This window comes from Limulus polyphemus, unplaced genomic scaffold, assembly GCF_000517525.1.
Source record: "Limulus polyphemus unplaced genomic scaffold, Limulus_polyphemus-2.1.2 Scaffold5641, whole genome shotgun sequence".
NCBI classification, from domain to species: Eukaryota; Metazoa; Arthropoda; class Merostomata; order Xiphosura; family Limulidae; genus Limulus; species Limulus polyphemus.
This window is the reverse complement of record NW_013671251.1, coordinates 10224-25922: the sequence shown is the minus strand read 5'-3', so window position 1 is coordinate 25922 and position 15699 is coordinate 10224. Positions and strand designations below refer to the sequence as shown.

At 33.9% G+C, this 15699-nt stretch overlaps 1 protein-coding gene across 1 annotated transcript in view; it reads right to left on the bottom strand.

Annotated features, from left to right (window-relative positions):
* LOC106472826 (fibrillin-1-like) overlaps positions 1-15699 on the bottom strand; it is a gene marked incomplete at its 3' end in the record, with an annotated part of 59053 nt that overhangs the window by 36864 nt on the left and 6490 nt on the right. The window contains exon 2 of the mRNA XM_022401364.1: positions 538-590. Within this exon, the coding sequence (XP_022257072.1) occupies positions 538-590 (53 nt within the window). The remainder of the gene's footprint in view (positions 1-537; positions 591-15699) is intronic.

Below are 15699 nucleotides of genomic sequence, written 5' to 3'. Positions count from 1 at the left end.
AGAAGCACAGGCGCTAACAGCAGCTAAAAAAAAAAAACTTAAATAAATAAATGCTGTTCAGCATTTAAAAAGTAAAAAGACATAGCTTTGGAAATTATGGAAACCGAAACTGCATATGGGGTTTTCACAATGAAAAATTAGAGAGAACATGGGCCTATTAAGATATGATAATAAGGCCTAGTAATATCTTACAAAAAGAAAAACACCAAATAAATAGGGAATAATTGAGGGATGGAGAGCAGCCAAATTCTGAACACTTTAGGTGACTATAAACTCGGTTAAATCTCTAACTGTAACCACACTCATATAAAAATGAATTTTCAAATCTAAAATAAAATTGTTTTTTTGTGCCACCTGTTTTTTATTTTCGAAATAACAGCTTAATGCAGGGAAATTCTGACGTACTCGTATACTTTAGCCTAAAAACATAACGAGGCAAAATATTAAGTTTCTATTGTAACAGAAAAGTGTAGCAATTCGACATTAGTATTTTCAAGTATAAAGAAGAAGTAAAATAGAAAAAAATATTTCACTTACCAGGACCGTGAGGGTCAACGGTATAAAAACTCCTAACATCTTCTCCGCTATAACTATAAAAAAAGAAGAAAGAAAACCAGTTAGACAAAAAACATCATAAGCAGTTTTTGGAATTATAGTCAAATGTTGTTATAATGTGGTTCAAATATTAGATCACCAAAAAGCACAAGTGGCAGACCCGTACGTAACACATACCATGCTGTGTCTTATACATCACATGACTGGACCGGTACCTATTTTACTGTACTTGCTAATACGCCTTATTATGTCCTAATCATAATATGATATTTGACACACACAAAAAAAAAACAATTACATAATATTGAATAGTTATTTTGTTTATATTTTATTAATATATATATATATATTGAATAGCTTGAACTTTTAAATGTTTCCGCTTCAACTCTTACTTTTAATACAAACTGCATCAAGTACAAGTTAAAAAGAAAGAAATTTGTTCGGTTAATCTATCGGTTTCCACAACCTGTTTGATTTTTTAGACGACGTGTTACAACGTACCAGACTTTAGTGTATGAAGACTATCGTTAATCTGCTTCTGGCGCTGGATTGTATCATGTTCAATCGGTCTGAAAAACCTAGTCCCACTTGACATTGTTTTCATGTTAAGCATGTGCAAATCAAACAGTTCTATTTATTGGCCTAGAAATCAATTAATGTTAACACGTGACGGTGAAACTAAGAAAAACCAGATATTTCAATGAATAGTTTGTTTTTAATTATTGTTTTAATTATGACGTTTACTTAGTATTATGAATTCAATAAATGACTTTAAGGTGACAACTAGGATTGACAATGGATTCTTTATTAAATTCTTGTTAATGCTTGTTCTATATTAAGTTCATTATTGTTTTACAGTGCTGATTTTAATCGCCTATTAATTAAGAATCAAAGTAATTAATAGTATTGAAGCTACTTATTTCATTATATGTATATATATACACTTTTCAGTACTAAATTAAACCTGGACTGTGCATTGTCTAATGGTTAGAGATTCGAGCTACAGTTGAAGAGTCCAAGGTTCGAGATGTGGTACCGCTTAACACGCACGACACTTTCAGGTGAGTGCGATGTAAGTGTGACAGTCGATTCCATTATTCGGTTCAAAGAGCCGGAAAAAGCCCTTAAGGCAGCGGGTGCTGCTTGCTGGTTGGATGACGTTTTACTGGTCAGTATTTCAAAATTACGAAGCAACTATGAATCCCAGGGTTCACTGACCTGATCTGTTCGCATAAGGTGCTAGCCGCACTTCGTGAGAAATTATTATTTTTATGGTCAGAGTAGAATTGGTAGTTCTATACAATCTAATTACTACAGATTTTAGTAGTTTTGTGCGTTGCTTTACAACAATAAACATTTGTAGTCAATTTGTTATAAAGTATTACCTTCATTTATTAATTAGTTATTTTTTAATTATTTTAGGTCTTAAATTCAATTTAATTTCAGTTGAATGTCCAGCTTCATTTATCAGAATCAATGTAATGAATAATGGCAAACTTTTTGTCTGCTTACAATATGGCTCGTACGATAAAATTATTCAAACATATTTTAATACTGATTTCTAGTCCTAAGCGGAAGCAAAGTTTGTTCTATTTACCATTCGTTTACCGTAATGTGGGAGGCTAGGCCTCCTACATGGTTTTATATATATATAGGAGAACGGCTCGTACCAGTTGCCGTAATTCCAACAATAAATCAGTATCCAACTACAAATGAATTAATTTTCTCTAGCACAGAACACTAATTTTTCCATAAAAGGATACGCCTTCTTATAACAATGTATAACCCAATTTAAATGTTAATATTAAGCTCATACTTTTTTGTGTTTCTAATACTTTTCTACAATATGTAGTACTTCGGACACTGTTTAAAAACTTGTGTCCAGGACAACTGATAAAAATTCTGTTTTAAACACAGTTAATATGTATATATATATATATATATACACAGTTTTCTCAAGAACATTTTATGCAGTTTTGTTTGTTATAGATAAGTGTTAAATTTTCTCTACCCTGTAGTGTTTTAACAATTGTTAAAACGTTTGTGATGCTTCAAAGCAGTTATTAAATTTTTCGCAGTGTTTCAGAGACAACTATTAAAAAAGATTGTTACATTTTCAAGTTAATTGGTGAAATTTCTGTAATGCTCTTAAGACAATTGCTCAGACCTGATTTGTCATGGACTATCACTGCAGACTTAACATTTGCTATCAGTATCATTAGTTACTCTTACACTAAAATGCTCTGTATTTTAATCACTGTTTAATAGACACACAGCTTGGTCCTTACCTGCTTTGACTACTAACCGAAAGACTGGTTTATGGACTGCTCCAATGCTACTACACAAGTAGAGATCAGATAGTCAAGAAAGATGTAAACTTCGTTTTTCGCATACTTACTAAATTCCTCAGCAGTTCTAGAACTAAAACATTAAGTCAATCAACTCACAGCCATCAAAGTCAAAGAGTGGGAGGATGTGCCCACCAGTAACCGATCGACCTATAGAAACTTTTCCGCTTTCCTGCCCACCTGGATATCTTTCGAGTAACTAAGGTAGGTTTGACCTACAGCCTCGAACTGCCGCTTCCCAAATCCCATTCGAGACCAGGCTTTCAGTGAGACTTTTAGGTATGGATTATCATCCTAATGTCGTTAAAATCGGTTTTTAAATATTTGGATGTTTTAGTCTGTCCAAGTTGGCATCGACGCGAATGAAAGATAGACACATAGCTATTAACTTTTTTTTTTCATTAACCTCTAGAAAATTCCAGTTCTTAAGTTGCAAATCCCCCCCCCCCCACGTAGCACAGCAGTATGTACTGTTTTCTTAAAATGTTCTAACATGTAAAAACACATAAATCATTTTGGCCAATAGGTTAAGTCTTAGTGATATATATATATACATGTAATTTGCATTATCTAAGTAACCAGGTTATAATAAACGTATTATTATTAGCGATAATGTGTTATTTTAGTGGGCCTTACTATAACGTCTTAAATAAACGTAGACATAAACGTACTCCGTGTCTTAAGTAATACCAATATATATATTAAACATATATTCTACATTAAACTATTAAAGGTTCTTGGGTATGGCCCAGATCTTCAGAATACTTAAATGTAGTTAGATAATACATAGAAAATGGTCACATTAATGTGGCCAGTAGGTGCGAAATTCTAGAAAATTTTATGCCTGCATAGCGAATGACGCACAGAAATTCCACCCGCCATCCACGTGAAGCCTACGTAATAAATGCCTCGCCTAGTTGCGGGTACGTTTTCTAGTAACGTTCAAGCACATCATAAGCTAACAAAATAGTGAATTAGACTAATTACAATGCAAATAAGATAAAAAGTTCAGTAGCCAATAATTAATTACGCCAAATAACATAAAAAACACACGATGTCAGGCAAGAGAATAACGAATTAATCTGAATATGATAAAAGCGTCATAACGAATTTAAGTAAATATTTAAAATATGTCAAAAGTAATGAAATAGTGATTTACACTAAAAATATTAAAAAGTAAGCCTAAACAGCCGATCTCGGCAAACAACATTGAAACTTGCAACAATCTTGGTTACCAAGCGATGTGTTGTATGTCAGTCATAGAAAAAAGCAAAGGGGCGGAGTCTGTATTCTTTACAAAATGATTGGTGGATTTTAAAACAATATTTTACACCAATTATTATTACATAACTATGGCCCACTTCAACTTTAAATTCACATCTAGATAATATGAGCTCGTACTTTTGATAGGGTAATATCAATAACAAATTTCGGTCATAAATTTTCATCCCGAGGTTACATGACCTGTTTACTCTGAATGACTTGGCAGATGTCTTCAGGAACTTTTGTAAGTACAGGTGTAACGGGTCACTGTTGGTGCTCGTTTTCAAACTAGTTGGATAACGGGAAGCCGTCAAGTAATACGAAATGCCCAAGGGGAAAAGATGTCGGCACAGTGCCAAATATGTGGCTGTTTACAGTTTCTTGATAATCCAAGCCTATTGCTAAGGTAAACCCCTGAGAACATTAAAAATATATCTTATCTGTGTTTTTGAAGCTCCAACAAGTATTTCTTTAGGGCAACTTGAAATATTTGTTTTAAATTTTTGGACTGTGGCAAGATGGCGTTCGATAATGGAGGTTCTGCATCACTGACCTAATATAATAAAACAACTAGAAATACAATGTTCAGGAAAATGCGCCGTTAAAAATTTGAATCTTGAGTTTTACATGCGTAAGGAATTACGTAATTTCCGGTAGAAAAAATCAAATAAGTAAGCCAAAAATATTTCGCTTCCCTGTTCAGAATGCTACAGAAGTTTCTCAATTACACGCGCAGTCACCATTGTATATAATTTGGAGAAGAAGAAAAATGTGACAAATAGCTAAACTGAAAGTTTCGAGTTGCATATAAACAGCAATATATATTCAAAATATGTTTTATTTTATAAGTAGGCTTACAATTGAAAAGATATTCGACAAGGAAAATCTTCACGAATTCTAGTACCAATAAAAATAGTCCGTTTCTTTAAAGGCTATAAAAGATTCCTTTTCTTTCTTTTTTTTAAATTCAAAACAAGGAATTCTTGTAAAATCGATGGTACTTAACACCAGTAGAATAACGTTAAATAGCTGTTATATGTTTGATCAATCTGATGTAAATGTTGAATAGCTTAAACATATTGTTGTAAGTTATGTTTTAAGACATTTTTAGGTTCTTAGTTTAGACTTTAGAGGGAGTTTTTTACGTCACTGGTGAGCGTGTGGCTTAATGACCATAATTCTTAAAATGTACGAAACTATTTCAACAATATAAAAACGTGAGTTCATTATTGCTAATTTGTGATTCTGGTATAGTGGTGGATTGATTACTAACTTAACAAGTTTGTTAGTCAGTTTGTTTATTACTTCAGTTTTTTGAATATTGAGTTTGTGTTTTAACAATCTATGTGCGGTAAAACAAACTTACAAAGTGCAATGTATACGAGAGAGAATTAGCAAGTGAAATTGTTCTATAACTGTATAAGCGTTTTCTGTAAACTTAGGCCTACTAGTGAGCGTTAGTTAACTTCTAGGATATGAAGTTCAATTAGGCCTACTAGTGAGCGTTAGTTAACTTCTAGGATATGAAGTTCAATTAGGCCTACTACTACTAGATAACTTGTAGAATTGAACTTCATATCCTACAAGTTATCTAGTAGTAGTAGGCCTAATTGAACTTCATATCCTACATGTTATCTAGTAGTAGTAGGCCTAATTGAACTTCATAGAAACAAAACACTTTCGTTTTAATTAAGTACACTGGACTTTGAATCCTTTTTTGAAAGAATAATTCAAAAACCGGCCCAACAAGAGAAGCCTTCATACAGTATTTTATGATGAAGGTCTAGCTTACAAAAGTAAAGTAAATGTTAGTAACTGAATTCCAATACGTTTCATACCGAACTTCAGGTCAATCGAAGTAAAATACTTTAGATAAAACATTTCTTGATTTTCTTTTTATAGGATAAGTTATTCCATGAGGGCAGATATGTTTCATATCACAATTTCGCTTAAGATACTATTTTATTTAGTATTTTATTTATCATTCACTTATTATTCAGTATATTTGTTAGAAATCTGACTTCCTGGCGTTAGATATACCAATGCAAAATCATTATATTGAAAAACCTGTTGGAAAAAAAACTTTATTTTTTCGATAATGGGCTGTTTTGTGTAGTTTTTAAATCTCGTTTACTTCATTATTGCCAGGTACACCTTGACTTTCAAGTTGCATGTTTACGCTTGCCTAAATAATTAATGAAATAACTTTTCATACATAGAAGGTTTCATCTGCCTATCTTACACTATATCTCAAAATATATAAACGAACTTGAATCAAGACTGAGAAAGCATCCAAAATACATCAGCCAAAGCATTTACGCTTAATACAGTTTGTTTGTTTGTTCCCGGATATTCGCACGTAGCTACTTAAGGTCTATCTGCCCTAGTTGTCCCTAATTTTGAACTGATAAACTAGAGGAAAGACCACCACCAACTGCTGAGCTACTCTTGTCTAGCCAATAGTGGGATTTGACCGTCACTGTTATAATGCACGAACTGCCCTAATGCTCGGAGCATGACCTTCTTCTCAGTAACAGGACGCGAAAGACGTACACGGAGATTCATACAACGGTTTTCTACTTACCAACGTACGCCTCCAAGGCTCAGCGGTAAGTCTGAGGGTTTATAAAGCTAAAAATCAGGTTTCGATACTCAGTGGGCAGAGCACAGATAGCTTTGCGCTTAACAACAAACAAACACTTATCATATAAATTACTTCAAGGTTCACGCATAAACATCCCAATTCTGAACAACTTTCCAGAGATAACAACTAGTCAGCAGCACCCACCGCCTATAGGACTACTCTTAGAGGAATAGATAAATTTAAATAAATAATAAAAAAATACTGATCAGCAGATACCACATCCTAATGCAATAACTTTAAACAATATTGTTATCCTTGATGTGTAAAACATTTACGTTTTGGACATCTTTTAATTAAACAATCACAAAGGAACATAAATCCGCAAATGTTGGGCTGTCACACTAATAGCCGTTTATACTCGTCAATGACATCATATAGTTAACACTTCAATACCTCCTACTGTTGTTATGGCTTACACTGAAGATGAGCTTCAAGGTTAAAAATCAGCAGCAAAACCTCCTCTACATAATTATTATTCTTACCTTAGGTTTAATAATATTGCTTGTTCTGCTGAGCTTATCATCTGTGCTGAGTATTAAAAAGTGTAAATGTAGGTTAAAAAACAACAACTTGAAAGTGGAACGGGACTCGTTTGTTTAATGTAGGGCTTTGGTGGTGGTTAATATATAAGCTAATGAAACAACGGTTAGAACACAAGAGTTACTTGAGTCAAGCAGGTGTTTGATAAAATACCGAGGCCAATCACTTGGTCGCAATGAAAAGGAACAAATTACGTCATACCAGCATCTGCCAACCCAGAACGGGGTTTTCACAGGAGTGACACGTCGGCGTTGTGATGATCTTCTTAGAAGGGTGTATTTCTGTTCAAGACGACGTCTTTCTTATATTTATTTGCATATTATATATGTACACGCACACGCAAAACTACACGTGATACGAGGAAAACTCGATGAGAACACGTTTTTGTTAAAGTACTTCTTAAAACTACACTAGATAATGTCTAGGGTCTGCTTGGTTGGAAGTTTATGTATGAGGCACAGTTATACGCATGTAAATCCATTGTTAATAACAATTTTGAACCGTACGGTATGATATAACGAAGACACTCTGTCATTTTAAGCACCGTATCGAACTATGTATGAATAAATATCCATATTTTTCTGAACCGTATTTAGTTGCCCACCGTTAATTAAGATATGAAGGCTGAAGCCTGACCGCTCAGTACGTCATGGGTGTGATAAGTATACTGGTTTCACTGTGTAACTGTGATTATATGTGGTGACTCATGGAATTAATATTTATTTGGGGTCTAAAATGGAGTTTGTTCGCACTCTCCCCGAACCTTTCCTGGCGATGTCTCTGTAAGAGACACATACCTATCTTTCTGTCTGTGAAGCTGGCCTTGACCCATCGTAGACCGTAAATGTTTTGCAATTTTCGTCTCATCCCCACACATCTTGCTGTGGTTCACGGCTTGTGGCTATCGGGGTCAAGAGAAGGAAACAACCTACGGATGTCACGGTCGTTTCATAACGCATGATCACCAAACTCTTCAAAGCGGACCTTCTATTGGGTTGCAGAAGATAACCTACTGATGCCAAGTACGACAGAAAAAGCCACCCAACATCCGATAGGTAGCGCTTGCTATCTTCAACAGACCGTGAATCACACATATATTATACTGAATCATTATAGGCTAGTTCCGTTATTAGTGAAAGGGAAATGTGTTAACACTAAAACTTCCGACTATTGTATTGTGCTCTAACTGTATTATCAAAAGCCAGTCCGCTTCACTCAGCTTAAATAAGATAGTATCTATATTTTCCACTCGGGGTTGTTCTTCTCAGTCAGTGATTTTGAATAACATACAACAAAAGTATAACAAGTTTCAAACTTAGAGATAAATGAAGAATCCGAATTTAAAACTCTTTTTTTATGAAGAAAGGTAACCGAGAAGCCATAAAAACTGAAACATTACCAATAATCCAAATTAACTGAAAGTTTGTACGTTAGAAAATGTGATAAAAAACATCGCCCATTTATTTGTAATTAAGCACAAAGCTACGCAATGGGCTATCTTTGCTCTACCCACCACGGGTATCGAAACCCGGATTCTAGCGTTGTAAGTCCGCAGACATACCGCTTTGCCACTTGGGGGCTCGCCCGTTCATAACTATGGCTTAATTTACAAGATAAAAAAAGCTTAGTCTATATGAAGGACTTTACAGCTTTGAAATTGGAAATAAATTAAAAACAAGACTCTTGAATGAATTATTCGTATTGCTGAGAAATGTTACCTAAACTTAGAACACTTTGAAAACAAACGTGAACCTAAGATTTACATTAATTACATTTACTTCATTGCACCTGTCAGCATGCATTTTAGGTGGCGAAAAAACCTTTTCAATGATTGCTAAGCCTTAAAAATTTAAGTTATTAAAGAAAAAAAATGTTAATAAAAATATTATAATCAGATATATGTTAGTGTCTATTGAGCGTTGCTGTTAGAGAACAGAATTTAACGTAATTTTGTGAATAAATACTATTTCACACAGTAATTTTTGATTTAAAAGCTTACCTACTTTTAATTGCACAATATTAACGTTAAAAGGCAAGCCTATTAACGCGTGACACATTGTAAGACAGTACGCCTAGGTTACAACCTACAAACATAATCTCGTAACACAGTAACTTTGTAAGGACACCTCTAATGTAAAACTCACTAGAAATAATAGGAAAATCAATTATCATAATTTAAAATGTATTAGATAGAATTTAAACAGAAAACGAGGTCTTATTTACCTACATTTATTAACTTATGCAGTTGTGTTGAATTTGAAAGTAAAGCTCATTTTTTAAAAAATGAAATGGTATATTAAAATAAATTATTAAATTTCACGACCTAAAACGAATATTATGTTAATATTAAGATCCTTGGCAAGAAAATAAAATTCTTTGTAGCATCAATAAATGTACCAGCATGTGGATATTACAGTAAATATTTAAATTGGCGATTGTATCAGACGATTACATATCTTTGGTTTTTGATGTATGTTATTTAGGTGACAATAAAAAACAAAATGGTGGATAATATCTTGAATAATTCCCTCTAGGCCTTTTGTTGAGAACATGACATCTCTTCGCTTCAATTCTTATAATACAAATATTTGTGTAAGCTCGTGTTTTTTTTACAGAATTCTTCACCAGATAAAATTTAACAACAGAAATAAAAAATATTATTCGGGAAAGGTAGTCTATTATCCTATTGTCTTTTAAAGTAGCTCCAAATTTAAAAAAAAATCCAGTTAATTTAAGGTTTAAGTAGTTTCCTTGTTAACATTTCTGTTTCCTTTTCAGCCTCGAGTTTAATATGAATATTTTTTATTATTTTTTTGTTAAGCGTGGTTTATTACAAAAGACTTACCAAACATTAGTTTTGTTCTTCACATGATTAAATCAGACATTGTCAAAAGAATTGTTTTTTTTGTTTTGTTTTTTTTTACACTGAGAGTGTATTTTTAAAAATGTGCTTTTATTATTTCGTTGCTTATTTTCAAATACTTTTAATAAATATTCTGATTAAATTAACAGATTCAAAAATAAATATAATTATTACTCTAGAAAATTAAAAGCAGTTCTTTACTTTTCTTTAATCTCTGCCACTTGTAACTTCCGTTTAGAATACTAAAACACAAACATGCAAATTACAAATAATATTTAGCCATTGGTTATTTTAATAGAAGACAAAGTTTAGAACACTGTCTTCTTAAATTCTGTTTGTGTTCGTAAAACGCTCGCTAGGCAACAAGTAGAACATACCTGATTCTCAGTAGATGCTGGCCCGCAGCCTCGGGCTCAAGAAAACACCCCAAATCTGATGAATAAGGCTATCTACAAATGCTTCTACGGTTTTATAATTTAAAACTGAAAGGCCTTTAACTTCTCTGAGAGCAATTCTTTATCCCAAATAAAGAAGTTAGGCAGTAAGCGGAATCGATCTTACGTTCCCGATCACTTCGCACTCAGACACATAATTCCTTTCACGATACAATCGCTAACTAATGAGTTCACCTCAAAGTGTCCGTAATTTGAACGAGAAAGCAGGCGACTACAGGTTCTCACCCACTATTCGCCACGTCTACGGAACGATACTTACCTGAGTTCGCGTACAGAGCACGAGGACACGAACCCACGCGCTTCTACTTGCAAGAATGGGCGGGAGAAACCTGTTGGGCTGGGTCGCCGTTTTTATAACCAACTTGCTGGCCTCTAGGGTTTTTGTATGTTAATAAACATAAACAAAGAACGGCGTCTTCGCAAGAGATAAAAAAAAAACACGAAGTCTGATAGACAGGAACACGTCAAAGGCAGAACAACAATAGAAACGGTTAGTTAGCTATGTTCGGTAACCAACTGATAAGTCATAAGAAAATGAATGTGGAGAAAAAAACAGTTTCAATACACAGAAGGATCAAAATATTCACCGATTATTTACGATATTTCAAAGATTCTATCTTTGTCATATGTAATACCTGGGCTGATAAACATATAGTATAATCTTCGTTATTAAAAAATGTTATTTTTTTACAACGAATAGTGCTCATCTCCGGTAATTCATAGAATACAATAATATTCTAATTGTAGAAAGTTTGATGTAACGGTTTTGTGTAGATTAGTATGTGTATGATGTTTTCATTATTTACAGAATGTTAAGCAGCTTCGGTAAAACTAACACCGGTTATTTACAGTTTCTAGGGCATACTAAAAAGCCGAAATAATATGATTATCAAACATTTTCAGTGTAAATTTTGCGTAAGACAGTAGGGGACGTCACTATAGCAACTATTGATTGTTACCACTATCGTTAACAATGGTCTCGGCTATTGTAACACGTAATGTTTCTCACGCATCTCCAGAGTCTAAGTCTCAGTAGTATACTTCAGATGAGGAGTGGTTTGTTAGATCATGTTTCTTCTGTAGACGGCAGGGGGTGAGATCAGGGGAGCTTGGTGGCCAGGCACGGTGGGAGTGGTGGCTATCCTCCTCATACTTCCACCAAGCTCCCCTAACACCATTCCTACTCACTAATTGATCTTTTTGAAGACGTAACCATTCTTCAAGCGAAAAATGCCATTACGACAGAGGCTAGAGCGATTCGTAATAATATGTTGCGTACTATACGCAATAATAATAATAAAAGATAACGTTGAATACTTGGTATATTTCCAGAAACCACGCGATTCGTCCTACAGAATAGGTTTACTGCCTTAGTAACCACCTTGTATAACTTGTTTTAAATTTCATCAAATACAACTCCAGCTGTTCGTTAACAAAGCCTCTTTACGTTTTTGGATAAACCTACTTTCAATTAAGATTTATAATATAAAAGTAGCCCAAAACCTCAAATAAACTTTTTCCCTCGACTATTTAGTTTTTATAAAACAAATATCTATATAATCTGACGATTGCCGCTTGCATAAAGCTTTAAATGTCCGGAGTAGTTCTTAATAGTCTAAAACCTATTCTAACAACTTTAAAGTATCACAACGGAATGCATGCGACAATGGCCATCAGGCAGCAGCCTTGGACGGTTTGTGTCACTGAGGTCAACTTGCTGAAAACAATAGAATTGTGTAGTTTTGTCGATACAGGAGTGATACACTCGTTATATACACACAGGTTGGCCGTATACATTAAACTCTCCGAGACTGGAAGCACAATAAAACAAGAGGGAATCCTCAATAGCCGCGCAGGATTAGAGTAAATTTATTTATGAGACCTTTTTTTTTTATTAGCTATATTTTTGTGTGCCAGTAATACCAAGTGATACCCGATTCGATTTTATTACTTATTAGGATCTCTACCAGCCTATCCTCAAAATGAAATTATTTTAGGCTAGATTAGAGTAAATGAAGCTATGAGACCTTTGATCAAATACATCAATCGAAAGGGTTTGACCTCTTGAGTCCAAAACTATAATTAAATCTCAAATCGGTCAAGAGATGACGGAGCTATGAACTAAAAGTTTGTACTTGAAAAACTCGGAGCTATTTTATGAACCGCTATGTAGCGGCTTAAAAGTTGGGTGTTAGGAGGACCCCTTCAATACATCATTATGCCCACGAGAAACATTTATAGATAGTTACATAGATGTTTAGTTGTAGCAACTTAACTCTATTGTAATATTCAATGCACCCCAGTTGCATGTCTGCGGACTTACAACGCTAGAAACTGGGTTTCGATACCCGTGGTGGGCAGAGCACAGATGGCCCATTGTGTAGCTTTATGCTTAACTACAAAGAAACAAACAAAGCAATAATTCAAACAATTCACGTAAAGTAGATAATACCCTGAGCGGTGTTGTAAGTCAGTTTTACCTAATTTTTTTTACGGTTATGGTACACAAAAAATGACCAAAATTATAAACATGAAACCACGAAAACTGATTAGTGGTTCAGTTTACATAAATTTAAAATAGTAATAAGACCACATTTCATAATACTGTAACTATTAACTTATACTAAGAAAAATCGTAAGTTTTAATTCTAAGAATCGTAATGTGGGACTTCAATAATGACCTACTATTACGAGCGTCTTCTGTTGGCGAAATGCTAAGTTGAATCTATGGCCTAAATCCAAATAGAATATCTATATAAAAAGCTTCATAACTTTACTTTTGGCAAATTTCTAAGAATTAATGATTTTGAAATATTCCAATAACAGTTATATCTAGTAGGAGATAATATAAAGAACCCAGAACATACACTGACACAGTTTACAGGAGAGAAAGTGGAGCATGGTTCTTGTGGTCACTTAATTCTATAGCCTGTATTGAAAAACATTACACCATAAATAGACTTAGCTACTTTTTATTTAAAAAAAAAACTTTTTGAATTTAATGCAGCTTTAGGCTTAGCTACTTTTCATTAAAAAAAATGCTTCTCGAAGTAAATGTAGCTTTAGGCTTAGCTACTTTTCGTTAAAGAAAATGCTTCTCGAAGTAAATGTAGCTTTAGGCTTAGCTAATTTTCGTTAAAAAAATGCTTCTCGAAGTAAATGTAGCTTTAGGCTTAGCTACTTTTCGTTAAAAAAATGCTTCTCGAAGTAAATGTAGCTTTAGACTTAGCTACTTTTCGTTAAAAAATGCTTCTCAAAGTAAATGCAACTTTAGGCTTAGCTACTTTTCGTTAAAAAAATGCTTCTCGAAGTAAATGCAGCTTTAGGCTTACTTACTTTCATCCTGTTCTACAAAACAGGTTAGTGTATATGGAACATAAGGTTTATCCTGGTAATATTACGTAAAGTGTTCGGTTTAGTTATGTGAATCTTAAAGGGTTTGTCACTTTTACCTTGCTTAGAAAAGGAAATGGAGCATTAGGCTTAGTTGTGTTTTTCATTCTATTTATTAAAGAAAATGGAAGGTTCCCCTTATTTACATTTTCTATAAAAGTTAATGGAGTGTTAGGCTTAGTTATTTTTAGTAATATTTTTTTACTAATTAGTATTAGTATTTTTTAACCTTTAAAAAACAGCATATTCATAATGCGATACAATATTTGTCACAATGTAAGGATTATTATTATTGTGATAATCAGATAAGGTTGATAGTTGCAAACTTATGTACCTTTTGCTATATATAACGATTAGGCTAGTCAACACATTTAATATGTGACATTCTACAAGTAAAATAGAAAAATAATCCTAAGACTGGTGAGAGTCCAGGATATGTTTTGTTTTTCATTAAAGAATTGAAAATTCTAACACGTCCACAACAGGGTGCGTCAGATCCAACTTCTGTAGATGTTAAATGAGGCCACATATACTTGTCATTTAGGCCACAGATTTCACAGTTATCTATACATCGATGACCTCCTTTTACTGGCCCACGTTGATCACGTGACTTTAACACACCCAAAATTGTCAAAGATTTCAGATGTCTTTTGAAGTAATATTTTCGTTAATATTCCAATGTTTGCATTCAGTTTAATTAGAAATGCGTTAATAAATAAAGTAAAAATACGATATTAATATAAACAAGGTATTTAATATGCATCAGGTATACCAGATGTTCCTGTCTTGCTTGCACTGAGAAGTCAGGGCCGTCCAGTAAAGGTCCCGGTGTTTGTTAAACAATAAAAACACTCACTAGAGGGCTTGAACATTAAGTTAGGTGTTAGTTCGATTGTTTAATTCAAACGGTTAAACTCACTGTATTAAGCCTAAAAAACAAAACAAAGTCATCTATATTGGGTAAGTTATCAACATTATACGTTACCCCAGTCTTTTTATTCCAGGCCAGCTACTTTTTAAAAGAAATAAATATCACCAATATTTTGTTGTTTGTATTACAGTTTTTCCTTTAAGCCTTTTTTCAACAAAAGTTTTATTTATTTTAAATTTCGCGAAAAAGCTACACGAGGGCTATCTGCGCTAGCCGTCCCTAATTTAGCAGTGTAAGACTAGAGGGACCACCCACCGCCAACTCTTGGATTACTCTTTTACCAACGAGTAGTGGGATTGACCATCACATAATAACGCCCCCACGGCTGAAAGGGTGAGCATGTTTGGTGGGACGGGGATTCGAACCCGCGACCCTCGGATTGCGATTCGAGCGCCCTCTAACCACCTGGCCATGTCGGGCCACCAACAAAAGTAAGTCTTCACTTTTTAATATTATTATTACTCACCTATATTGGAATAAAAAAAATAATGACAAGAGTTATTGGAATATTACATAAATAGTATCTTTCTCACTGTGGAAATTTAGGGTGATTTATTAGTCGCCAGAAGGGGAATCCTGTAGGTAAAAAAACAAAACAAAAAGGAGGGAGACAGAATAAATCGTATCGATTTACTTTTATAGCTACTCAACCAATAACGACATCGGTTATTTTGGCACAGTGTTTACTATGTTATTTGGGAAGCGGG